This window comes from Lycium barbarum, chromosome 5 (genome assembly GCF_019175385.1).
Source record: "Lycium barbarum isolate Lr01 chromosome 5, ASM1917538v2, whole genome shotgun sequence".
In the NCBI taxonomy this organism is placed as follows: domain Eukaryota; kingdom Viridiplantae; phylum Streptophyta; class Magnoliopsida; order Solanales; family Solanaceae; genus Lycium; species Lycium barbarum.
In genome coordinates, this window is record NC_083341.1 from 126050203 (window position 1) to 126077608 (window position 27406).

The window sequence follows — 27406 nt, forward strand, 5'->3', positions numbered from 1 at the left end:
TATTTGATTTTAAAGTATTTCAATGTAAATTTAAAATTAATAATTTAGACTACAGAATATATGTGATAAACATATTGTATTGTTTGTGTCAAAGATCAGAGAAACAAAATTGAAAATAGAAAGAGCACGAGTAAATGAGGAGGATTGAGACTTTGATTTCAAGTAGCGTGTCATAACCTAAATCTCAGGACACATATGGTTTGTTTTGGCCTAACAAACCTCACGAACTTGTCTCTTACGTTATACTATTATTGCATATATGAACTTGTGTTTTGCATTATAAAGTTTTTCACTTTTTGTTCATTTTAATGTGAGATTTGTTTAAGATATCGTATTCTCCCCTTCTTCAAAAGCTTGATAGTCCAAAAACTTGACAATCCTTTTCTTTAACTCGCTCTTCATCGTGAACGTTACATAATTATCCTAACAAACTTAATCTCGAGAAACAACTGTGCAATCAACTATCTTGACAATCGTCTTAAATTATTCTTTTGCAATTACACAACATCACAAATGAATTAAGAATTATTACCATGTTCAAGGTCGTTTACATCAACCATTAACCTAACATGACTAATCCGTTCCTTAACACATTACAAAAACCTAACATGACTAATCAGTACCTTAACACATTACAAAAATTAAGCTAGTTAACCAGCATTTATTTAAATTTTCAATATTTTAGAAGTTTCCTGGTTTCTTCTTTTCTATAAAAAGATATTTCAATGTGAAAATAAATCTTCAATTTATTTAAATTTGTGCGACGAAGTAACCGAGTCGTTACATTTTTCACCTTCCCCACTTCTGATTTGACGGCGGATTCTCCAATTGACCTTAGGTCAAACTTAAAAATAAATTAATAAAAATAAAAATTACTTTCTCTGCTCAATTTAAGTGTTTTGTTTTGTTTTCTTATTTGTTTAAAAAAAAATGTCTCTTTTTATATAAGTTGACAATTCAAACATCATGATAAAATGAAAAGCATAAGATTCAAATCATATTTACCTCATTACACACATTTTTAATTTGTCCATTGATTTATGTTACACTATTACTTTTTGGCCTTCACTTAGCATATTATTTTATTATAGTTATTATTCCTTTTTTTTTTACCCACTTCTATATTACCTTGTCTTTTTTTTCAAACTGCTTTAATTTTTTTTTCTCGAGCAGAGGATCTATCAGAAACAACCTCTCTACCTCCCAAGGTAAAGATAAGGTCTGCGTACATTATATTCTTCCCATACCCCACTTTGTGAGATTACACTGGATACGTTATTGGTGTTGTTACTACACATATCTTTAACTCAAGAAAACAAAATTCAATTTTTTTTTATTACTTAAACTTTTTGCTTGGTCAAACTAATACATTTAGGTGCCGTTTGGCCATAAATACAAAAAAAAAAATCCACTTTTTTTTGAATTTTTGAAGTTGGAGTTGGAGTTATTTTTTGCCATAGTTTTTGAAATTGTAGTTTTTGGTAAAATGTAGTGTAAAAAAGTGAAAAAAGTGGAATTTTTTTGAAAAACAAGTTTTTCTTGTTTTTAATATTCTGGAATACAACTTCGGAAAAAAGTGAATAATTTTTATGGTCAAACGCCCACTTAAATTGAGACCGAGAAGTAATAAAATAAAAATAAAATTAAAAATCAGAAAAAAACAAAGAAAACAATATCGCGAAAAACTCGGGGAGATGTAATAACTCGGGTGGATATGGAAAAAGATCAAATCACACCACCAACAAAGTGGATTTCAGAATCTCAGCTGTATTGCCCTTATATTAATTTAAAAAGTAGATTTCACCAGATTTGATTTTCAACACTCTGTTTTCTCTCTCTGTGTGGTCTTTTCATTTACATTTATATTTTAGGAAATTAAATATTTAAAAAAAAAAAAAAAAAAAAGAGACAAGGACATGTATATTGTGTACATGTGTACATGAACAAGACAGATAGACGTTTATATTACACACATACTTCTCTCTTTTTTATGTTCTTAGCTTTCGGGTTTCTTTCTTTCTTCTTTCTTTCTTGCTAGCTGTATAATATAAAGTCCAAAGCTTGCATTTTTCCACATATTTTTTCCAAGAAAATTTGTGGGGTTTCTTTATTTTGCTATAATATTTGTGGGTTTTGTTCCATTTTTGTTGTTATGGCAAGAAATGGTGTATTTTCACGGTGGCGTAGAGCTGAGAAAGTGGAAGAGTTTGATGTGTTAACAGAGACAACTCATGAAGTTCATGTACTTGCTGTTGATGATAGTCTTGTGGATAGAATAGTTATTGAACGTCTCCTCAAAATTACATCTTGCAAAGGTAAAAAAAAAAAAAATGAATTTGAGCTGAATTTTAGTATTTTATTTGTCTGATTTTGACTCGAAACAGAGTTAAAGTAAAGAAAACGTTTGTATCTTGTAATTTTACGTTAAAGATACGCAGAATGTACTAAAATGTCTTTTAATCTCGTGGTTTTAGACGCTTAGCTAGCTTTGGCCATAGGTTTTGGATCAATTTTTAAAAATTTATCTTCAATTATCTGTTTGGTCATGAAATTTGATCAGATTTTAAAAACTTATATATATATATATATATTTATTTATTTTTTCAAGTTCCACAAACCAGGTTTTGGGATAAATTTCACGTCCGTTCACAGAACTTTAATTTTTTTTTTCCAAATAAAATGCATGTCCAAACACAACTTCAAGTTTTAAAAATCGTAACTTCAAAAACTCAAATTTTCAAGTTTCAAGTTTTAACTTCAAAATCTCTGGCCAAACGGGAGCTTAAACTTGGCATGTGTAAAGTTGAAACTAAGGAGTTGCCAAAAACGGAAAGAGACATTCTTTTGAAACGGATTAAAAAGGAAAGTAAGACGAACAAATTGAAATGGAGGGAGTAATGTTTTGTTATGAGAAATTTGGGATGTTGAATGTTGTGTGGTTGAAATTGTACAGTGACTACTGTGGATAGTGGGATGACAGCTTTGAAATATCTTGGATTGGATGAAGAAGAGAGCTCTGTTAGCATTGATGTAAGAAAATTTGTTATTTTTAGTGTACTTTTGCAGTGAAAATTGAAGATTATTCTATGGATTTTTGATTGTTTGTTGTTGTTGGTTTTGGTGTTAGGGTTTGAAGGTGGATCTGATAATTACAGATTATTGTATGCCTGGAATGACTGGCTATGATTTGCTCAAAAAGATTAAGGTCCTTTTTTTGGACTTTCTTTTCATTGTTCATTTAATTTTTTTCCCTTGAAAAAATTAATATTGAGTTTCTTATTAATCAATTTACTTAAGTTTCCAAATTTGTGTTTGTAAACAGGGTTCATCTTTTAGGGAAATTCCAGTTGTGATCATGTCTTCTGAAAATGTTTTGGCTAGAATTGACAGGTGCTTTCAAATTCTTTGCTGCTGGTTTCTATACTTTTTTTTTTTCTTTTTTTTTCCTTTCTGCCTTTATAGATTCTGTTTTGCTAGATGAATTTATAAAAGAGTACATGAAAATATTCAATATATTTTTGCCAGTGACTTTTTCTGTGAAATTGAAACCTCGTGTGATTAGAAATTTATTTGATAGATTTAATAACTTGGAACTTCTGGAATTCTAAATCTTAACATGAATGTCATGAAGCAATACTAATTAATGTTGCATTTTTTTTTTTTTAAAAAAAAAGAGCTTAGAAACTTGAATTAATACACCATTGTTCAAGGTGAGTCAATTGACATCCCTCGCCGGATAATAGATCAATTTTTCAAATTTATATGTCCTATATATTAAATCCGCTTGGCTTTTCGTTTGTTTACACTTTTATGTTTTGAATCCCTCATTAAAAGTCCCGGCTTGTCACTCACTGACCCCACGGGAAAGACAATGAAACATAGTGAGAGAAGGAAAATTAATAAAACTAAAAGGGTTGTCCCATTGACAACCTAAGGCTATCTTCCAATTAATTTAAGCAAGAATAGTGGAGGAAGTACCATTGACAACCTAAAGCTATCTTCCATATTAAATTAAGATAGCATCAAATCTTTACGTATCGTTTGTACATGTGCTTTCAAGATCTGTTAGATTCTTTGATTAATCAGTTCTGATAAAAAAAGGTTTTGACTTGCATATTTTGGAAGCTGTGATCAGTTATTGTTATTGAACAACTGGTTTCTTGCATGACCAAAAACGATGAATGAACAACCACTTCATTAGTTTAATATCTTATACCAGAAAAAGAGTAGTTGTACACATGCTTTACAATATCATATTCCAGAGCAGCATCTCTTTGTCTGTTTCTTCAATAGTTGTATTTAGTAATATAAAGAGGAATGCATTTTCTTATTCTAGTTAAGGTTAGATTAACAATATGTGCAATTTTAGTATGCCACTAATGAATGTTTAGCTTTATATGCAATTTTTGTATGCCACTAATAAATGTCGATGCATAAAGCGTATCGCTCAAATGTCACATTGTTAAAGTTATGGCTTTAAGATTGTTTATGGGGAAATATGGAAAGAGGTTGTTTGCTTTTTAACTTAAATTAGTTACTTATCTTAGAAAAAGAATCACCTATATGATATGCAATTTTAGCATGCCACTAACAAATGTGTAGCAATATATGCAATTTCAGTATGCCAGTAATAAATGTCAATGCATAAAGCGTTGTTCGAATGTCACATTGTAAAAGCTGTGGCTATGATAATGTTATTGTGGATGCAGAATTTAGAGCTTTGCAGTGAGACATTCTCTTGATTAAACTAAAGAGAAAGACATAAATAGCCACCCATCAAAATAATAGCCAGCCAATGTATATTTTTTGTATATTAATGTATAATATATGTAATATGTACTTTGTTGATACATAATAGTGTGAATGTTTTGTATATTTGGCTAGCGAAAGTAATTATTTTTGGCCGATTTGCCAAATGTGTAACTTGTCCTAAACTAATTCTAATGACATAACAGATGTCTGGAAGAAGGCGCTGAAGATTTCCTATTGAAGCCGGTGAAATTGGCGGATGTAAAACGTTTGAAGAGTTACTTTAGGGGAGAAGAAAAAGGAATAAACAAGAGAAAGTTGCCAGAAACATCGTCCGATGACTCATCAGCCCCAAGTCTCTCTCCTTCATCATCCTTGTCACCATCTCCATCGCCCTCGCCATCACTTGATCTCTCATCAACTCCTTCACCGCCATCCACTTCCTCTCCATCGTCCCCGAAAGCATTTTTGTCGCCCCTCTGTACCGACTCATCGACAAATTCCACTGATTCTTCCATGCCCTCTTCGCCAACATCACCAACAAGACGACTCAAAATGTGCAGCAGCCAAGATTTGTGACGGTATACAGTTTATGTATTTTACTTTCCTTTTTTGCTACTTCTGGGGTTCTCAAAGCCCCATATATCGTCGGGGCACGCAATGTAGACAAGCCAATTGCCCCTTATTACTAGCGAGGTTTTTTGTTGGCTTGTCACTTTTCGGATACACATCGATGATATCTTAATCACACAAGGTTTACAAAGATATGTTCAAGTGACTGTTGAATCAACATTTTCTGGTGTTGGTGAATTGTTGAATTTACTTCTTGCCTATTTTACTTATATGTATTTGGCAGTATAGTTTAATGTATCCAATTCAATGACAGATACAGAATTGCTGGAATTGAATAATGGGATATGGATTGATATGATTCTGATACGGTCTATTATTTAAATGTCAGTTCTTGTCTGCTAAAAGGAATATTGGATTCTGAGTTGAGCTACACATGTTTGATATGTTCCCTTATTCTAAGGATCTGGATCGATCTTGTTATGTTGGGGTAGGGGGTAGGTAGGGGGCTGCATGTTGATTGAGCTGTTTTTAAATTTTTTATTTTATTTTATTTTAAAACCAACATCATACCCAATGAAATCCGACAGTGGGATTGGGAAGGGTAGAGTGTATGCAGACCTTACCTCAATCTTGAGAGGCAGAGAGGTTGATTCCGATAGATCCTCGTGCCGAGGACCTTACCATAAATAATAATCGGGAAATTTCTAAAGTTGGTTGTTGGCATATGTAGATAATGAGTTCGTCCCTCTATTTTTTTTCCCCTACTTAAATATCAATTTTTTGTTTGTGATATGGGTCGTTAGCAGTAGGTTCGGACTTGTAACGTGCATCAAATTCACACATTATGAGTGTGTTTGTTATGGAGGAAAATATTATTTAGAAAATATTTTTTAATTTTTTCATGTGTGCTATGTCATTATTTTGCAAAGCATTCTCTCGGGAAAAATAATCTTTGTCTAGATTTTGGTATAAAATTTTCTACGTGCACATCAAAATTAGAAGATAAATAAGACTGTCACCTATTTTTTAAGAAAATATTTTTCGTAGCAAAAATTTTCTTCATACCAAACATATCCTATATCTCATCCTACTACCTAACAAAAGATGGGGCATTAATCCGTGTTAGACTTGTTTTTAGTGATATTATCATTATATATAAGGGACTTTGATGAACATTTTTAAGATGTATTTTTTCATTATATTATTATAAGAAGAATTACAATTTATAGTATTTTTTGTATATATTTTGAATATCTAAATTTTAATTTTAAAATATTCAATTAATCTAATCAATTTAGCGCCGAAGATTAGTCAATTGACTCTTGGAAAGCTAAACGTGACAAGTAAAAGTGATCGAAGGAAGTATATATAATGAACTAAATTGTTTCTTGAGTTTCATTTTATTGATTAATGAATTTAGATTATTTTTTTAAGTTCGTCTAAGATTAATTTTAGATCATCACATTTAACCAACATAAACCCTTTGCCACATGAAATTTTGAGTGAAAAATTACTCCCTCCGTTCCGTATTATTTGATTTTTAAGTTGTTTACGCACATATTAAGAATGTTACTTGGGAAAATACATAACCCCCCCCCCCCCCCCCCAACCCAAAACGTATAGCCAGATTAATTATGACGCACATAACCTTTGCGGGCGACCTATTACCCCCCAGTCTTAATTTTTCAGTATTTTAGTATCATTTTCTGACTGACGTGGCAAAAAAAAAAAAATGAAGCCCAGTTGCACAGTGGAGAGTATTGCACACTTTCCGCCACATTGGTGCCACGCTGCTGCCACATCACTGCCACTTTTCCTTTTGTTTTTTCATTTGATTTTTCTTTTATTAATTATATTTACACTAATTAACCTCTAATTAACTATTAAACCATTAATTTTGTCTTCTTCATCACTAAACCCTCCTTCTTCTTCTTCTTCTTCTTCTTCATTTCAAGAAATCCATCAATCCATTTTCTTCCTCAATTAGCACACACACATTCCACCAATTTTCTTCCTCTATTAACAACACACTTCAAGAAACATTCAACCCATTTTCTTCAACCCATTTTCTTCCTCCATTAACACACACACATTCAACCCATTTTCTTCCTCCAATAACACACGCATTCATTTGAAGGCAAATCAAACACCAAAATATTTTTAACCAGTTTCTTCAATCCATTTTTAATATTTTTTGTACCTCTTGTTGCTGCTGCTGTTGCGTTGTTACTGCTTCTGCTGCGTTGCTGTTGCTGTTGTGGAGGAGGCGACGATGTGGCGGCGGCGACAGCGGCGGTATGGCGGCGGCGACGGTGGTTGAGGAGAAAGAAGAAGAAAGAGAAAAAGGAGAAAGAAGAAGAAAGAGAAAAATAAATTGCATTTAACAATTGAAATATGGAAGAAAGGGAGGGAAGGTGTCTTCAATGTCTTTTTTCTCAATTTTAAGCATCTGTGTTGCAACATTTCATTTTGTTCAATTCACTTGCCATAATTTTTTTTTTGCCACGTCAGTCGAAAATTGTACTAAAATACAGAAAAATTAAGACTGGGGGGTAATAGGTCACCCGCAAAGGTTGGGTGCGTCATAATTAATCTGGCTATACGTTGGGGGAGTTTTTATGTATTTTTCCAATGTTACTTTGGAATATTAATTGAGAATGTTATGGCAATATTAACCTTTAGCTCTTCTCAAATTTACTCATAGGAAGTTGTAAATACCTTGTAGAAAGTTGTTTAAATCATCTATTAGCAAGGGTAACTTTAGAAAGAAAAAGTTAACACCTTCTCGATCCTTGAAAATATCAATTATTTCGAAACAAATATAAACTGCTTAAAAATGAAAAAGAAAAAGGGAATGGAAGTAATAAACATCAAAAGAGTTGAATTTCTATGTACAACTAACTAAATTATATGCTCACAAATTCATAAAATGTCAAAAATATTTTCAAATTTATGATCTTCTCCCAGTTAATTTGTTTTAACAAAATAATTTGTTTATAAATTATCGAATCACTTGTGTCCTTTGATATTTGCTAATTCCATACCAAACTTGCTTTCTAAAAAAAGTTTCTTTTAAATTTTTTCTTTTTTGGTTTCTCATTTGGTGTAGGCTTTCCGCTTTGGGGCCGATTAATCTGAATTCGCCCTGTAAAGTCTCTACTTTGGGGGTAAAGTACTCCTTATCAAAGATGACTCCATACCCAAGACCTGAATCCCCGACCTCTGGTTAAGAATGAAAAAGTACTTGTCGCTTTACTTCCTCTAATGAAAAGAAATTGTGAGTAAGAAGTTTTTAAAATTGTAAGGACTCATCCACTACATTAAATTAATTATGCAACACTAAAATCTGACAAAACATATATTTTTTTAATTAAAATTACTATTCTTAAATAATGAGTTTGGGTCCAGGCTTAGCACCGGCCTCCTACAACTAGTATAATTGATAGATGCCAAATTATGCCTTGCTGTCAAAACACCAAATTAGTGCATTGGACAACTCATTGATATCTTCTGGATATAGCCTTCTTTAGCTGGCCAAGGTCATAAGCAGATATGAGACAATCAATTATATGAAATACTTAACGTGAGATGTCATTCTCTTATCTTAATGAAATGATTATACTCATGAGGCCAAATCTTTACCCAACCAACTTAAACAACCTAAAGATTTGATTCTATCCATTTTGACAATGACCCCTTATTACACTGCTTAATTACTCCACATTATATTAACAGCAATTATGCCTCAACTCCAATTTAGATACCACTTGGTTTAATTTTATAAGTTTGGTCATTTACATCAGGAAAATTAGTACATCAGACTTCAGGTTGTACTACTTGCACATAAAATTTTCGAATAATTTCCATTAAGCAGTAGGTGAATCAACATAATGAAATAACTTCTTTTTTTTTTTTGAAAAAAAGTACACTCGGAGCCCTTTGACAATTAATTCTAATGTCAAAAGGCTACGCTTTTTGTGCAAATAAATTATTTCCGTTAGCTAACACTTTTTTAAGTTAACATTATTAGTATCCTTAAATTGGTAGATATTATGAACTTAACTATATTATAATTTCTATACAATAACACACTGAAGCTTGGTGTTTGCAATAGGGTAATTGATGGTCTTTAACTTTTGTCCTTCGCTAAAAATTCCTTGGTTTCGGGTTTGAACTTCTACTTAGTCAAAAAAAATTTTAAAAAAATTACAAGGTAGAGTTTTGGATTACTCTGCCTTAAATTTTGCCTTCAGGCAACTTTTTTTTTTTTTACTTAGTTGGAATTTTACAAATTCCTACCTTAAGACGTAACTTTTGCCCGAATAAGCCTAATTTTGGGCAAAAGTTTGTCTTAAGGCAAACCTCTACCTGAAGGCTTAACTTTTGCCCGAATAGGCCTAACTTTGCTACAAACCTATGCCTTGCGAATTTTTTTTTCTTTTTTGAGTTAGGTTCGAACCCAGATCCTAGGGGTATTAGGCGCAGGACAAAACTTAAAGACCGCCAATTTGAGAGTCAAAAATTAAAGAGCAGCGCCTTTGAAGGCCAATCCGCACAAAAAAATGTTTGCAATATAGTACTTTCGGCATTGGACCACATGGACTTGTTTTGGGCTTTTAAATCTTACATCTCTTAGATAGGTAGGCTTCACCACTAAACCAGCCCAAATTTCGTCAAGAAGTGGTACCGCACCTCTACAGAAGGATTCAAAATGTCCATATCCACTGCTCCTTTATGACAATAGATTGTGGGCCTGGTCTTAACGCACAGGGCCTGTTTGGGTTGGCTTATTTTAGGTGTTTTTAAGTTAAAATAGCTTTAAACACTTTTATAGTTTGAGTAAGATAGAAAAAATCTTTTTAAATACTTAATATTTAAGTCAAAATAATAAAAATAAGTTAAAAGTCAACAAGTTAAATATTCTTAACTTATGAATAAGCCCATCCAAACAGGCTCATACTCCCCCGCAGCTTCGATCTCACAAGACGGCTCCTTGGTGTGGAATAGAAGCGTTGATCCTCTTCGATCAACTTGTTTGTGCTTGTTGCCACTTACCATAGGACTTCTATTCCCGAAGCAACGGAAGAGGAGTAGGAAGAATAGATGGTCCTCTTTCGCTCTAGTGGTTTAGCAACTACTATCATGATTGTTGCCAATAAGGATCCCCCATTCCGGAAGGTTATTAGGCCGGCCGTTAGGTGGTAATATTTTACTTCTGGTCCATCTTAAAAAATGTTAACTTTTTAAATTCAGATTCAATGTAATTTAAACTTCTCATTTTACTTTTGATTAGAAGTTTTTATAGGATTTTTTTCAAATCATAAGTTTAAAAAATCACACAAATGCTATCACACTTTTAAGAGCACATATTTCAAAAGTCTTTTTTTTTTTTCAAATTCCGTATCTATTCAAAATCTGCCACATCAAAATATATGTGATAATTAATTCTAATGTCAAAAGACTAGGCTTTTTGTGCAAATAAATTATTTCCGTTAGCTAACATTTTTTGTAAGTTAACATTATTAGTATCCTCAAATTGGTAGATATTATGAACTTAATTAGATTATAATTTCTATACAATAACACACTGAAGCTTGGTGTTTGCAATAGGGTCATTTGCACGATTTCCCTTCAAAGGCACTGGTCTTTAATTTTTGTCCCTCAAATTGATGGTCTTTAATTTTTGTCCTTCGCTAAAAATTTCTTGGTTTCGGGTTTGAATCCCGCTCAGGTAAAAATTAAAAAAAAATTACAAAGTAGAGTTTGGATTTGCAAGGCAGATGCAAAACTCTACCTCAGGCAGAGTTTCAAACTCTACCTTAAGGTAGAGTTTTGCCTTCAGGCAATTTATTTTTATTTTTTACTTAGTTGGAATTTTACAAACCTCTTCCTTAAGGCCTAAATTTTGCCTGAATAGGCCTAATTTGGGTAAAAATTTACCTTAAGGCCTAACTTTGCTACAAACCTCTGTCTTGTGATTTTTTTTTCCTGAGTTGAGGTTCAAACCCAGAACCTCGGGGTACTAGGCGAAGGGAAAAACTTAAAGACCACCAATTTGATGGCCAAAAGTAAAGACCAGTGCCTTTGAAGGACAATCCGCACAAAAAAAAAGTTTGCAATATAGTACTCTGGGCAATTCGCTGCCCTTATTTTGGGGTGGTCTTTAATTTTTGCTCTTCGTTAGAACCCCTTAGTTTTGGGTTCGAACCCCCGCTCGATCAAAAGTTTTTTAAAAAAAAATCGCAAGGTAGAGTTTGCAGTCAACTATATTCAAACTCTACCTGATTAGGTAGAGTTTTGATGCAAACTTTACCTTAAGGTAGAGTTTTGCCTTCTGGCATGCCTAAACTCTACCTTAAGGCAGAGTTTTGCCTTCTGACATGCCTAAACTCTACCTTAAGGCAGAGTTTTGCCTTATACCTGAATGCAAAACTCTGCCTGCAGGTAGAGTTTTGCATTCAAAATTCTACCTGAGGCAGAGTTTTGCAATTGCGCATCCATACCTCTGCCTTGCGATTTTTTTTTTTACTGAGCTGGGGTCCGAACCCAGAACCTTGGGTATTAGGCGAATGACAAAAATTAAAGACTACTAATTTAAGGGACAAAATCAGTGCTTTTGAAGAAGGGAGAATGACGTATATATACATAAGAATATGGTATATTTACAAAATATGACGATACTTTTCAGTTTACAAAACATAACAATAGATTTCTTACAAAACATATACAAAAATTTTCACTCAAGGCTTGGAAAATTTGCTCGAATATTTGTGTATGAAATGTGTATATCTTGGTCAAGGTTTAAAAATTTCGCTCAAAATTTTGTTTATGAAAACTGTATGAAATATGTATATTTTTCTTTGGGCTTAGAATTTCACTCACAATTTTCGTGTATGAAAATTGTATAAAATTTGTATGAAATGTGTATATCTCACTCAAGACTTAGAATTTCATACAAACTCAACATGAAATTATCATACAACTTTAATACAATTTTGAATCTCACTTCGAAATTTGAAAAGAAACCAAATTTCATCAGATCCGCTAATTTTCCTACTTTATTTTCGATTTGAACCCGCATTGTGCGATAATATCAATCATATAGTGATACGTAACTAATACTACTTGAAATCTTAATCGAATAGCAATGTTAGGGATCTCTCATGGTTGACTTTGATTTCAATTTCTCTGTTTCTGCACCACTTCTCCATCCACGTAACCACCGTGAAACAGGTCCCAAAAACACCCATGGAGCCTATATCCATTTCGCTTGAATCAGTAAGTCCACATAGGTACGCCTATCTTAGTAAATGAAATGGATATCAACACAATAGATTTGAAGCAGAGCTTGAGTAGAATAGGGAGAAAGGGTGGGCAGTTGGGAAAATGGGAAAGGAATGGTGGGCAGCTAGGAAAATAGGAAGGGAAAGGTGGGATTTTAATTTTTTCAAATTTGGTATGATTTGTAATTAAGTTGTTATGTTTTGTAAATAAGAATATTCTTATGTTTTGTAATATAGTGTCTTAAGTGGTATTATTAGGTCATTTTCCCTTTGAAGAATGTAGTACTTTCGGCATTGGACCACATGGACTTGTTTTGGGCTTTTAAATCTTACATCTCTTAGATAGGTAGGCTTCACCACTAAACCAGCCCAAAATTCGTCAAGAAGTGGTACCGCACCTCTACAGAAGGATTCAAAATGTAAGTCCATATCCACTGCTCCTTTATGACAATAGATTGTGGGCCTGGTCTTAATTCACAGGGCCTGTTTGGATTGGCATATTTTAGGTGTTTTTAAGTTAAAATAGCTTTAAGCACATTTATAATTTGAGTAAGATAAAAAAAAAGTCTTTTTAAATACTTAATATTTAAGTTAAAATAACAAAAATAAGTCAAAAGTAAATAAGTTAAATATTCTTAACTTATGAATAAGCCCATCCAAATAGGCTCATACTCCCCACTGCTTCTCACAAGAACGGCTCATTGGTGCGGAATAGAAGTGTTGATCCTCTTCGATTTGTGCCTGTTGCCACTTACCATAGGACTTCTGTTCCCGAAGCAACGAAAGAGGAGCAAGAAGAATAGATGGTCCTCTTTCGCCCTAGTGGTTCCGCAACGATTATCTTGATTGTCACCAATGAGAATCCCCCATTCCGAAAGTTTATTAGGCAGACCGTTAGGTGATAATATTTAATTTCTGGTCCATCCTGAAAAAATGTTAACTTTTTAAATTCAGATTCAATGTAATTTAAACTTCTCATCTTACTTTTGATTAGAAGTTTTTATAACCTCACAAATATTATGGTTTTTTCAAATCATAAGTTTAAAAAATAACACAAATGCTATCACATTTTTAAGAGCACATAGTCAAAAGTCCTTTTTTTTTTTAAATTCCATATCTATTCAAAATCCTCCACATAAAACGATATGGAATGAGTATTTGATATCGTGTGTGCCAATACCTCCTACTAAATATCCGTCACAGAACCTCATCCTGTCCCTTAGAGGAGTCTGAACATCGATTTATGAGTTTCAAAAATGTAATATCTTATGTTTCAGTTGTGTCGTATTTTCTTTTTAACATGTCTAAAAAAGAATGACATAATTTTTTATTTAAATATAATTAAGCTTCTCATTTTATAATTAATGAAATGATTTATAGGTTCCTAAATACTTATGATTTGTTTCAGACTATAAATTTTAAATTTTTTCATTCTTTATTAAATTTTATATCCAATCAAACTAAACGTTATTTCTTTAAATTGGGAGAATGGAGTATTTTGGATTCGTAACCTTAAAAAGTTAAAACTAGATATTAAAATATGTGGCCGAAAAGTGTGATTCTTCCAAAACTACGTTGATGAGACTTCTCTTTTGTCTCACGGAAAAAAAGACTTCTCTTTTGTCTTGAGCCATTACATGAAATCCAGTAATCATCTTGGGACATGATTTCTTTGTCTTTTTCCCAATTTGTTGGGGTCAGACGTTTAGTGTTGGTCAATGTCAACCTGACTTTTAAACCATATTTTGATATAAAACACATTTCACTAGACGAATTTAGAGGTCAACTGTTTATTTTGTCATTTTCTTTTTCTATAACCAAACCAAAATTACGGCATGGATTACATAATTCTCATATTCGTCTTGCTTTAACCAAACATGGATTGTTTGATTATAAGTGTAATAATCCGTCCTCTCATTTTGTGTATTCATGTTTCAATTTGAGTTTTAGTATGTGTTGATATCTTTATTTGTGACAGCCAGGGGCGGAGCTAGTGTAGGGCATTTGGGTTCAGCCGAATCCAGTAACTTCAGTCAAAATCTTGTATTTTTCTTAAGAAATTAATTAAATATGTTCAAATTATTTAGTTTAGAACCCAGTAACTTAAAAGAACTAGAATCCCAAACCCATAAGCTTCAAATCCTGGCTCTGCCTCTGGTGACAGCTGCGATGATTTAGGATGAAACCCGAAGTATTCAGATGAGTTTGATACAATTTGGAGGTGAGAAAATTGCACCAGTCATTTTACTGGTATAGCTGAAATCGCGAAGATCAGAGCTACAACCATAAGGATCTGTAGCCCAGGAAATTTCGCCTATGCGGGGGTTGGATCGTGATCAGGGGCGGACGCACCTTATGCCAGGGGGTGTCATCGGACACTGCTTCGTCATTTTTATTTTTTTGATAATTATATATGTATACAATATGAAAAAACGTAATATGTATATAACAACATTATAAATGACACCACTTAGCAAAAACAACTTCACGGCTTGCTAGTTCAGCGCCTCGCTGATGCAACATTAATTTACCCCGAGTTTTGAATCATCGTCACAATGAGTTTGTGCAAGTTTTTCGAAAAAAATTATAAGCGCCTATTGCTAAATAAATATACCAAGTTCTGAATGAAACTCGAACCCCCAACTCCTTTCCTACTAAGGATATAAACAAACTAGTCAACCTAAATTGATTACCACATATGAATTAGACATTAATTTACTTGAAACAAGCATAAACTGGAATATTCAAGCTTAACTTAAACGTTTACAAATATGTTATTTTCTTTAAATATCGACACCAATTACAGGAAATTCAACATTCGCCACTTATCGTGATAGCGTGAGTGGTCAACTACGTAGATAGACTCTTCTTATAGCGGACTCGCTGCACTCGGCCTAATTTCGTGTTTAAAAGATGAAGTCCATGAATGGGTAAAGCCCAAGCCATTAATACCCCCGATCGTGAAGGATTACTCCTGGATATAAACAATGTTTCAGGCTTTTTTGTCCACTTTTTGAAAGAACAAAAAGTATGGATTTGACTAATTACACTTCGAATTGAAAACTTATTTCATATTTGGACTCATTGGAATAGGTAATAATCTGAAAAGGTATAGATAGGGTCAGGCGATGTAGATGCTAGTTAATTAAGTATAGAACACGACTTAAAGTTTGGGCGGTGATAATGAATTAATGACTCATTCAGTAACACGGATTGTAAACCTTGTTTGTGGATGACTTATTCAGAAATTAATTCATCCAAGAAAGGATCACTTTGAGTTACCTAATGTTACTTTATATAATTATAATCTTCGAAACAAATATATACCAAGTCTTTAGTGTAGTCTATGACAAAATATATAACAAAAGGCCTAAAGTAATTAAAAAGGCTCCCATCACGCTACGTAGTCCGTGCATGGCATCAAATTCATCAATCCATTTTCATGTGGACATTGAATTCGTCAAACGAGGAAGAAAGAAAAATTCATTAATATCATTGATAGGTTTTTACACTATGCATTGAGAGGCTACTGCAATTTTGTGTATTCTGGAACATAAGTGCTCCACTAATTACAGTGACAGGTTCAAAATTTAGATGTTGAATTTGAGTTTGAAAGAGTGCATTCTGAAATGTAATTGTAACTCTATTGTTCCTTATTTTCCACACTAGATTCTCGCTAACATGAGAATTCATAGTTGAATCAGCTACTAACTTATCTTCTAGTGTTAGAGAATTCACTCTTTTTTGTTATTTTGTTTCTCAAAAAAAAAAAAAAAACAATTAAGCGGTTCATATATTATAATTAATAGTAGTAGGTAATTGAATCTTTCCTGATTGCTTTTCCTTTTTAAATTAATGTAAAAAAAGCACTAGGAATAGAAAAAAATCCTAGTAAGAGAATATTTTCCTATTTAATAGATTTTATGCGGCAAGAATCCAATTTAATCGGAACCTAAAATTGGATATCGGGTAGGATCAAAATATTTATGTAAAAGAAAAAAATTTATCTTTACATATGAGTTGCCTTTTTTGTTTTGCTCATTGATTTTCCACCTATACAAGCAATTTATGGTCCTAACATTCAAGTAAATACATTAAATTTCTGAGCTACTTAAATGACTAGTATCCAAACATGCACCATTTATTGAAATCAACACAATTTTGACCATTGAATAAAACCAACTTCTCTTGAAAAGCTCACCAGCACTAGAATCCAACAAGTGTATGTTTAGGACGTGTTATCATTGTCTATAAAAATTTCCAATCAAAGAGAATAAAAAATAAAACACCAATAACTACTGTGGCGGGGAAAAATAAGATTCATATACCTTTAATCAAAGGTCTGGAATTCGAGTTTTAAGAATAGATTTTTTTATTTTATATGGAATGCTTTTTTCTTTAATGTGGCTCAATGTGATACAAATTCGAATTAGTTAGGACTCCAAAACAATATCATATACCGGATGGGAAGAAGAAAAGATTAAAAAGAAAGGATTATAATTAGATTATGTTTAATAGTAGTTGTCTCTTTTCAACCACTTTCCTATAAAGGGATTAAATAAAGATGCATTAGCTTAGATCCTTCTGGATGACAAAAAATACGTTTCGGTGAACCACTTTCCCATGGTGTGTCAACTAAGTCAGCATTTGGCCACACCCAATTAAAGAACAATTATATTGCCAATTCAATTCTGTTCACTATAATCTTTTCAGCCAGTTTAAACTAATGATTAGACTAAGCCAGTAGTTGTTTGTTTGTATGTTTCCAAGCTCCTTCGATCATAAAAAAATTCTAAAATATTTCTGTTATATAAAAGTACGTAGCACAAACCATTTTCAAATTTGTTGGTATGTTAATTTATGTTGATAGAGTCTTCCTTTTGACTTTTTTTTACGGTTGCTTATGAGATGTCATTATCATTTATGATTAACAATTAATTGTTGAAAATATATATAAGAAAATGATTGCATCGGAAAACCCTTGTGTTTAAACTAAGGTCAAAATAATAGGAAAAAGCCAGCAAATGCAGAGTACTTATTCAACGTTTTGGCCAATTACTTGTAGAAATTTTGGCGCCCTGAAAAAGTAAACGAACTCAGCTACTTCCACAACTGTGTGTCGGTTAAAGTACACAGAGATTAAAATCACGATTTAAAATTAATGAGTTCAAGGTTCTAAATTCTTCGAGAATATGATTTTGAACTTAGTAAATATTGATATAGAAAACATATAATATAACATAACATGAAAAATCGGTTCCATAAAGAACATGATTGTTATAATGAAATGTAGTTATAGGGGATGATCATTATAGAAAGGTCTAACTGTATTTATACTGATTTTCAAGATTTTTTCACTTTTATATTTATGATTTATGTGAAAATAATGGATTCAAATGAGCTGGCTCGCAATCTAGGCCAGCTTAGATAAGTACACACGCAGTGTCGGAGAATTTTTCATCAAGAAAAATCAAAATCTAAAGAAGCAAACCCATAGAACAGTTCAGGGAATTGAACTTCTATTATATTAACCTTAAATGTACAGTATAATTTTCTGACAAATGTAGGATAAAATTACACTTTCACAAGGTCATGGACTTATTTCCTTCCTAATACTAATTTGGTTTAGGTGAGGGGTACTTTTGTCATTTCAAGCATAAATTCCCCTGAAAAGATCTTAAAATACCGGGAAACTTAACTACTCCCCTTTTGAAAGTGTCAGCAAGAAAACCATATACCAAATCCAAGAAAGAGAGCTGTTCAACTACAATGCTCAAGATAAGGCAAAACAAATCTTCTCATTTTCAAACTCTTTTCAGTTCCATCCAAATTACAAGATGGCAACCAATTCTTGGCTCTCTATGATTCTTTATCTCTTCATTATTTCCATTCTTTCAATTATTCCAAAAGCTTCTTGTCAACCAAATTCACCACAAAATGTTGAAACTTTCTATCCCTTTCCTTTGCCAAATCTTCTTCCTCCTCCTATTCCACCCGTTCAACGGCCTCCACCATCTCTGCCTCTGCCTCTACCTCCGCCACTGCCACCGGGCCCCATTCTGCCACCCGACACGCCTGTTGATTCATCAGATTCATCATCAGAGAAGGCTGTTGGAACAGCTATTGGTGTGACTGCTGCTAGCACTGTTGTTTTATCTGCCCTTTTGTTCTTCTTCTTGGTTAGGTACTCGAGGAGTAGAAAAAGGCGACTAGAAGGTGGCAGCGCGAATGGTGTTGATCATCCACGGGGTGGTGCTAGTGCTAGTGCTAGTGCTACTATCCCTGGGGTTGCCCAAGATCAATTCTTGAAATTTGAAGGAAACCTTAAAGGGGTAATAGTAGATGAAAATGGATTGGATGTGTTGTATTGGAGGAAATTAGAAAGTGGTGAAGTGAACAAAGAAAGTTTCAAGAAGAAAAAGGTCTTTGCTAATGCATTAAGAGATGAAGAAGAAGAGAAGAGAATAATCAGTAGAGGCGTCGGTGGCCGGAGGCCACCGGAGCATCCAATTCAAGAATTGCCTCTGCTTAGAGGCAAATCTTCAACGTCTCAAAGCCCTTCTTGGCTAGACTTAGAAAATAAACCACCACCTTCTGCAGGGATAGTTTTTAAACCTATGGAGAGACAAGATTCTTCAAGCCAACTCGAATCACGCGCTCCTCCTCCAGCTCCACCACTGCCACCACCGCCGTCATTGTCTGTATTGGCGATTCAAAAGGCGCCTAGTCCTCCACCTCCACCGCCATCAGGAGTAAGGAAAGGCCCTCCACTACCCCCACCACCTATTCATCCTGGTGGCTTGCCTTCATCATCAGGTGAAGGAACTTCTGGAAGTGGAAATGATAAAGTGAAACTGAAGCCATTGCATTGGGATAAATTGAATGCTAATGTTGAGCATTCAATGGTATGGGACAAACTCGACCGTGGATCCTTCAAGTAAAGATCTTTTCAACTCTCTTTTTTCCCCGAAGTATGTGTTCCACTTGTCGAATTGGATCTCAATCATTGTTTACTTTTGATGCAGGTTTGATGGAGATCTTATGGAGGCTCTATTTGGATATGTTGCTACAAATAAAAAGTCCCCAGGAAGAGAAGAAAGAAGATCATTGAGTCCAAGAGATATATCAGGTCCACCTTCTCAGATGTTCATTCTTGAAACAAGAAAGTCTCAAAACATAGCGATTGTACTCAGGTCCCTTGGCGTTACTCGCAAAGAGATTATCGATGCACTTATTGATGGGCAAGGTTTAAGTGTTGATACTCTAGAGAAACTCAGCAGAATTGCCCCAACGAAAGAAGAAGAATCAGAAATTCTTGCATTTGAAGGAGACCCCACCAGGCTAGCTGATGCTGAATCTTTTCTCTTCCACATACTCAAAGCTGTTCCATCCGCCTTTATTCGTTTCAACGCCATGCTTTTTAGATCAAATTATGGCACAGAAATTCTGCATCACAAAGAGTACTTACAAACACTGGAATTGTCTTGTGAGGAGCTTAGAGCTCAAAGATTGTTCTTGAAACTTCTTGAAGCCATTTTGAAAGCAGGGAATAGAATGAATGCAGGAACATCTAGAGGAAATGCACAAGCATTTAAACTTACTGCTCTTAGAAAACTGTCTGATGTGAAAAGTATGGACGGGAAAACCACTTTACTTCACTTTGTTGTGCAAGAAGTAGTCAGGGCAGAGGGCAAACGTTGTGTGCTTAATCAAAATCAAAGTCGTGGGACCAGCGCCATCCCGACCTCAAAGAATTCTACCGAAAATGATGAGACGGAGAAGGAGTATATGATGCTCGGTTTACCAATTATCGGTGGCCTAAGTTCTGAGTTTAGTAATGTAAAGAAAGCAGCTGCAATAGACTACAACACGCTTTCTAAGACGTGCTCGATGCTAACAGATCAGACATCTGAAATCAGGGGGCATTTAGTACAATGTGGCAGTGATAAAGGAAAATTTGGAAAAGAGATGAAAAAATTTCTGGATGCTGTTGACAAAGAAATAAAAACAGTGAGAGAAGAACAAGATAGAGTGATGGAACTTGTAAAGAAAACAACAGATTATTATCAAGCAGGAGCTTCAGATGATAAAGGGTGGCAGCCACTTCAACTATTTACTATAGTTAAAGATTTCCTAGAAATGGTTGATAAAGTTTGTGTAGAAATTACAAGAAACATGCAGAAAAAGAAACCCCTTGTAGCTGTTACAGGGTCATCATCACCAGGAATGGAAAATAGTAGGGCTATCAGATTCCCAAAATTGCCTGCTAATTTCATGTCAGACATTTCCAAGAGCAGTTCTTCTGATTCTAGTGATGATTCATGAATACCAGATAAGCAAAATCTGAAGGGATCCAGCTCTGTACATAGAGAGGAATTGATAATATATTTTTAAGTGTACAGAGAGTTGTTTCACTAAGGATTTCAACTCTGAGATTCTTTTCCAAGTGTTTCATGATTATGTGAAATGAATTTCAATTTTTTTTCCTCATCCACAGATGTTGTTCTCCTATGGAATTGATAAATCCACACTCTCATTATGCAAATAGTTGCAAATGGATTATTGTTCCAAAAATTTCTTAGTTGTATAGAATATTTAAGGCTTCTGTCGTAAGCACAAAAATGTGGTAAGAGTGTCCCATATCGGTCGCGCGAATGATTTGTGGTCTGCGTATATGCCCTTTCAAAGTTCATTTTCTTCACATGGTATCAGAGTCGAACCATCTTGGTTTACCATATATTAGTTCTCATGTTATATTGTCTATCCACATGGTTTAAGGTTATAGGTTATTGTCTCCTTATATGGTCTCAGGCAATCCCTCACCTCTTTTTTTTTTTTTTTTAAATTTTTTTAAAATTTTTTATTATTACATAGGGTGGTAGGGAAAGCGGAAATGGGAAAGGGGATTACAACGTGAGGATTCGAACCCGCACCCTATGAACTATCTTTTGAGGTTCAAACCCAAGATCCATCTTTTTATCGGTATGTATCTAACCACTACATGTCTAAGGTGGAGATACAAAATAACCATGTGCTCTCCAAAATAGCTGCTTTATCACACTTCCATGCTTAAATAGAAAAGCTAACAGTCAATGCACAGGCAATAAATTGTTTTATCACCTTTATGTTCTTGCTTGAACATAAAAGGCAACAATGAATGCACAAGCGATGGATAATAGTTCGTATATCACGTATTTATATAAAATCCTAAACAATATACAGAACATGAACTCCCACCTAGGGAAGCCTCTTTCATTCCAGAATTGTTTTATCTAGTTGGATATGATCATCAGATGTTAGGCAAGCATATATTGACTATTGTACAAACTTCCTTATTGTCTAGACCATTTTCCATGGATAACAAGGTCCAAGGGGTCATGGGGAAAGCAATATCTATTTGACCTGTTCACCACTAGCCAGGCGGGTCTTCTCTTCTTCAACCTGCTCAATCAATACTTGTAACTCTGCTTCTGTTAAGCTCTCTAACCGTTTCTGCAAGTCGGACAAAGTTAAGGCTCAACCCATAGAATAATTACAGAGAAATCTTGTTATGAAATATCAGAATAATGAAAATAATCCCTAAGATGAACGAACTCTCAGGTGAAATTGATTTCAAATGAATATGCATAAAAGAGGCCGCGGACAATTTTACAACCCCGTTAACAGAGGAATACACTCCAAAGCTTCATCAAAGTGAGATCCTAAATAAATATTAAGCCCCAGAAATAATTTTTTAAGTTAGACCAACAATCCCAGCTTTGCACGAAAACTATATGAAAAGCTTCAGCTTGTGAGTTGTGACAAGCAACAGGATCCCAGCTTCAGAAAATGCTGCTCTATTTTTCCCTAACATGATACAATCTAATTGAGGGGTGTCGTGAGCAGCTGAAGAATTATCAAGAGTTTTAGAATGAATCAATTTGGTGGAACATGAAATGCTACATTTTATAGGGGTAGTTCAGGTAAATCTCCCTCTATTATGAAGTCTTAACTTGACTCTCTTTAGAAAAAGACAAAAAATCACTCAACTATATTCACAACACAGAAAAAGATAACAGCTGCAAGACCAGTAAATTGATTAAAGAATTACTTAACATTGTTTTTTTTTAATTAAATGGTAGACATAAGAAAATAAACATAGAAAAATATGGTTAAAGTTAGTGCGACATTTGCTAACTACATAGAGCTTAGAAGGGTAAGGGTTCACTGTAATTTTTAATCTCTATGAATCTGATGAGTATGATTCTTTAAATTCTGTCCAGAAAATAGAAGACATGTAATTCTAAAGAAGTGAAACAGATTATTTGAATGTTAATAAAAAAATACCGCACCTCCATGACTTTGCTTTCATAGTCTCGTAATTGTTGAGCATATGTCATTTCCTTGTTTGAAACCCGGAAGATGTATGTTGAGATCCATCCGACTGTTAGACCCAAAACCAGGACTAATTGAACTACATTTCCAGCTTGTAAAGGGTCAAATCCCAAGAACTGCATAAGATGTTTGGACCAGAGTTATTACAGACAAGAGTATATATCGAACAGGAAAACGTCCCTACTCAACACATGGAAAAAATAGAAGTATATGAGAGGAAAAAATGGATTGTCAGAAATCAGTTCAACCAACTGCAACATTTGTATACAGCTTAGATAGCATAAATTTTCACTTGGATAGGGAACATTGTTGGGATCGAAATAATCAGAGCGTCATGCGGAAGCTATCTATTGCAAAACCTTGACGGCGATAAATCAGATGACAAATAAAACTATACTAAAAAGGCATAATATTATGAAATGGTTTGGTCAATTGACCTACATATTGAAAAACTAATATGAAAAAGCATAAAAACCTATTGAGAGAATAATCTCTCCCTAAACAAGACTCTTTAATGACTAGATTGTGGATGCTATTATGTTTTTTTTTTGTGTGAAGAAGGAATCCTCAATTTATAGAAATACAAAACTTTTCCTCCAAGAAAGTATTAGTCAAATATGGAAGAGATCTTTTCCACCTAGGAAACATTTTCCTCTGAGAAAGGAATTTTAATTATAGTAGAAAATCAGGGCAAAACCCTAACAAATCACCCCTTTTGGCCTGGATTTCTTGACAAAACTTGATCCACCTTCTTCACATAATCTTCATCATTGTTGTTTGTCATGGTTAAAAATAGGTATGGTTTAAAATTGGAGCCCTATGCGTTAAAAGTAAGCATGGGTTAAAACTGATTTTTATTTTTAAAGATGTAACAGCAGGATTGTTGATAATATGGATGAAAACTCCGTCTCCACATCATGTAGTACTTCAGACTTCTTCTTTTTTTTGACAAAATATCATGATTATCGTCAAATTGATTGCTCTTGATTTGAACCGGCCGCCTTGAACCTATTTTCAACTCGTTGAACCATTGGCTCTGATACCACTTGTTGGGATCGAAATAATCAGGGCGTCATGCGGAAGCTATCAATTGCAAAACCTTGACAGCGATAAATCGGATGACAAATAAAACTATACTAAAAAGGCATAATATTATGATATGGTTTTGTCAATTGACCTACATATTGAAAAACTAATATGAAAAAGCATAAAAACCTATTGAGAGAATAATCTCTCCCTAAACAAGACTCTTTAATGACTAGATTGTGGATGCTATTATGTTTTTTTTTGTGTGAAGAAGGAATCCTCAATTTATAGAAATACAAAACTTTTCCTCCAAGAAAGTATTAGTCAAATATGGAAGAGATCTTTTCCACCTAGGAAACATTTTCCTCTGAGAAAGGAATTTTAATTATGGTAGAAAATGAGGGCAAAACCCTAACAAACACATCATATAGCAGCAATAACAAGGGTAACCTATAGACTAAGTTTAGGAACCAAATAGCTTTTAGCAAATAGAACAGGAACCATATGTATATATGTCAAGATATGGCCCTTGAGCCTAACTCAACACCAAAAGCTAGCTCACGAGGAGAGGATTGCCCAAGACTATATAAGAAGACACAACCATTTCCTCAACTAGTGTTGGATTTAACATTCTCCCACATGCTCAAGACTCAACTTGAATGTGGATTACGGGGCCCAACATTGAGAAACATAATAACAGGAATCGAGGGGTCTAACTCTGCTACCATGTGAAAATATGATCCTTGGGCCTAACTCAATGTCAAAAGCTAGCTCATGAGGGGAGAATTTTTATGACCATATAAGAAGACAACAACTCATTTCCTCAACTAATTTGGGGCTAAACAGTGTAAATAGACATCAAAAGTGCAAAAGTAACAAATAGAAGTACCTCCAATCCACTTTTTAAGCCATAGCCTAGAAGGGTAACTCCAAGTCCAATCAATATAACATCCTTTCTTGTATATCCAAATGGCGTCTGCATTAACAACAAATCATTGAAATGACCTAGCATAAGAGGACATATTCTAAACAGAGCTAACAACAATTTCAGAATTCAAAAGCATAATCAAAATATGAAAAAGATGTTACTTCGTACACTCCAAAATAAATAAAAGCACTCACAAGCATTCTTTTTTTATAACGCTAGATTAAGAAACTTTCTCCTCTCTGAGCTGAAAACCTTGCTCTAGCTCTAAATTATACTTCAATGTAGAGGACATTGTTAAATGACAGTGATTAGAAAGTTTCTTCATCATTGCAGGAGTAATAAATAAATAGGAAGAACCTCTATGAGCTGATAACATAAGAATCAGGGACAGCAGATTTATATGCATAATACATAAAAGAAAATTAAAACCCTAAACATGCCTTATTCTTGTCAAGAGCTCCTTCGCTATTTTCACTCGGTTTTGAGCTGGCTCTGGTGACCATAAGTGGAACTTTCTTCATGCCCATGTTGTAGGATACATTCCTCAAGAAAGGGGAAGTTCCTACTCTGAGATGTCCCTGGGAGTAAGTTATTTCTGCAAGTCAGACAAAAGTAGAACAGACAATTTCTCAATCAACCAATTGAAACTTGAATTTCAAAGTTGAACTTGAAAGGTTCCTCCATAATCCATCAGATATCCAACATGTTGAAAAATAAAAATCATATGGCAAATGTCTACCAAATGCAAGAAGCATGATAAGGAATTTGTTTAACTTGAATTTGTTGGAAACACTCACATTCATGAAATAAACTGTTTTGCATTGAATAAACTTTGATGTACACTCGTTATAGGTATATGATCACCACCAACAACAACAACATACCCAGCGTAATCACCAACAATTATAATTTCAATGGACAAATTCACCAGCTCCAATTTCATATAATGAAGCATAACAAATATGATACATCGGATTAGGGAGAAAAAAGAATCTCTCCTCTCATTCTTCATGGCAAAGATGTTAACTTAAAGCCGAAACGTTCTATTTCACTTAATAAACCATCCTCTTCAGGAAAGGAAAGGAGCAATCTTGGGTCATGAACATATATTATCTCTTAGTCCTGCAACAATAGCTACTGACTCTACAAGATCGCAAATGAGATACTACAATATTTTCCAAACCTTTTCTGCATATAGAGCACTTCAAATACCCAAAAAGACCAAACTTTATTTTAATCATTTAGCCTTTGCCATATTTAACTCTGCCTATGTGAGTTTCCCCAAGTATAGTTGGTCCAAACCGCCTTAAAGAATCATAATTATGGTTTTCTGATCATCAAATAAAAATGAATCTTTTAAATGTAAGAGAATTTATATAGTCGATCTCAACTAGTTTCAGATTTGAGTAGCAATTGATTGATTGAGTGACATTTGTTAAATATATGACAACCAACTACGCCTTATATGCATATTCATTCGGGAAATGGAGCTACATATCAAGTACAGATTCGGACAAACCCAGTAATTATAGTCCCTCTGTCCTAATTATGTGGCACAATTTCCTTTTTAGTCCGTAAAGAATATCATGTTTTATATTTAGAAATAATTTCACTTTAAAATTCCCTTTTACGATCACACAAATATTTAAGACTTATTTACAAATTTCAAAAGACTTGTTTACTTTTTTTCTTAAGCTCTGTGCCTAGCCAAATAGTGCCACACAAAATTGGGACGGAGGGAGTAGATATGTCTAATATTTAATTGCAAACTCATTAACTAAAACAAGCTTTTGTATTCCGTGCTAAGTTCAGAACCTATACTTCAAATCCTGTTTCCAACTCTGTATTCAGTGTCCATATCAATTTTTTGGAACTTTAGAAAATGAGAATAACTCACCTGGTCTCATAGTCGGTTCCATTAAAGGAAAAGAAGAGATACCCATCAAAGAAGATGCTCTACTTTTGCATAAAAAGCTGTTATATACACCAGTTGAAGCCATTTTTTTACCTCTACTGAAAAGTGAACTGATTTTTTCCTTTTTCTTTTTGCTATGAATGAGAGAAGAAAGAAGGAAGCAATTAAGTTATTTGAGAGTTGAGTGGCTCAAAGTGGAGCAGCCATGCAACAGTTTTACCGGTTGTTATGTTATCTCTAATAAGTTAAAAATATCTTATGTTCCTTTGGGTCCATGATATGGGTCGGGTCATGGATTGTCGGGGCGGGTAGGCGCTGATAAATGGAGAAAAGAACAAAAATGGTCCCTTAACTATGATAGTAGGTTCAAAATAGTCCCTTAACTATGCACTTAACGGTTTTAGTCCTTTAGGTTTGTTACAAGTTAACAAAAATGGTCCCTTAACTATGAGAGTAGGTTCAAAATAGTCCCTTAACTATGCACTTAACGGTTTTGGTCCTTTAAGTTTGTCATAAGTTGACAGTTTTTGTCTCGACAAAATATTCATCGAACTCTAT

General features: G+C 33.9%; 3 protein-coding genes across 3 annotated transcripts; 2 read left to right on the top strand and 1 right to left on the bottom strand.

Moving 5' to 3' along the window:
* The first annotated feature begins 1981 nt into the window (after positions 1–1981).
* LOC132641430 (two-component response regulator ARR5-like) lies at positions 1982–5523 on the top strand. The gene is made up of 5 exons (XM_060358428.1): positions 1982–2315; positions 2954–3030; positions 3128–3205; positions 3323–3390; positions 4956–5523. The coding sequence occupies exons 1-5, from the start codon at positions 2153–2155 to the stop codon at positions 5326–5328; spliced, it is 759 nt and encodes a 252-aa protein (XP_060214411.1). The 5' UTR covers positions 1982–2152; the 3' UTR covers positions 5329–5523.
* A 12794-nt stretch (positions 5524–18317) lies between these two features.
* On the top strand, positions 18318–21633 carry LOC132641431 (formin-like protein 4). The gene is made up of 2 exons (XM_060358429.1): positions 18318–19542; positions 19631–21633. The coding sequence occupies exons 1-2, from the start codon at positions 18443–18445 to the stop codon at positions 20928–20930; spliced, it is 2400 nt and encodes a 799-aa protein (XP_060214412.1). The 5' UTR covers positions 18318–18442; the 3' UTR covers positions 20931–21633.
* A 139-nt stretch (positions 21634–21772) lies between these two features.
* On the bottom strand, positions 21773–27070 carry LOC132641432 (uncharacterized). Its single transcript, XM_060358430.1, has 5 exons — positions 26831–27070; positions 25374–25528; positions 24895–24981; positions 22937–23095; positions 21773–22097 (listed from the first exon to the last, which is right to left on the bottom strand). The coding sequence occupies exons 1-5, from the start codon at positions 26931–26933 to the stop codon at positions 21999–22001; spliced, it is 603 nt and encodes a 200-aa protein (XP_060214413.1). The 5' UTR covers positions 26934–27070; the 3' UTR covers positions 21773–21998.
* Between the last annotated feature and the right edge of the window lie 336 nt (positions 27071–27406).

What these genes read in the sequence shown, in the direction of transcription:
- LOC132641430 (XM_060358428.1), top strand. Translation starts at nt 2,153, where the DNA reads ATGGCAAGAAATGGTGTATTTTCACGGTGGCGTAGAGCTGAGAAAGTG. An exon ending in CAAAATTACATCTTGCAAAG is followed by an intron (nt 2,316 to 2,953) that starts GTAAAAAAAAAA and finishes GAAATTGTACAG; the next exon opens with TGACTACTGTGGATAGTGGG. An exon ending in GTTTTGGCTAGAATTGACAG is followed by an intron (nt 3,391 to 4,955) that starts GTGCTTTCAAAT and finishes ATGACATAACAG; the next exon opens with ATGTCTGGAAGAAGGCGCTG.
- LOC132641431 (XM_060358429.1), top strand. Translation starts at nt 18,443, where the DNA reads ATGGCAACCAATTCTTGGCTCTCTATGATTCTTTATCTCTTCATTATT. An exon ending in CTCGACCGTGGATCCTTCAA is followed by an intron (nt 19,543 to 19,630) that starts GTAAAGATCTTT and finishes CTTTTGATGCAG; the next exon opens with GTTTGATGGAGATCTTATGG.
- LOC132641432 (XM_060358430.1), bottom strand. Translation starts at nt 26,933, where the DNA reads ATGGCTTCAACTGGTGTATATAACAGCTTTTTATGCAAAAGTAGAGCA. An exon ending in GGAACCGACTATGAGACCAG is followed by an intron (nt 25,529 to 26,830) that starts GTGAGTTATTCT and finishes TCTGACTTGCAG; the next exon opens with AAATAACTTACTCCCAGGGA. An exon ending in GAGCTCTTGACAAGAATAAG is followed by an intron (nt 24,982 to 25,373) that starts GCATGTTTAGGG and finishes TTGTTAATGCAG; the next exon opens with ACGCCATTTGGATATACAAG.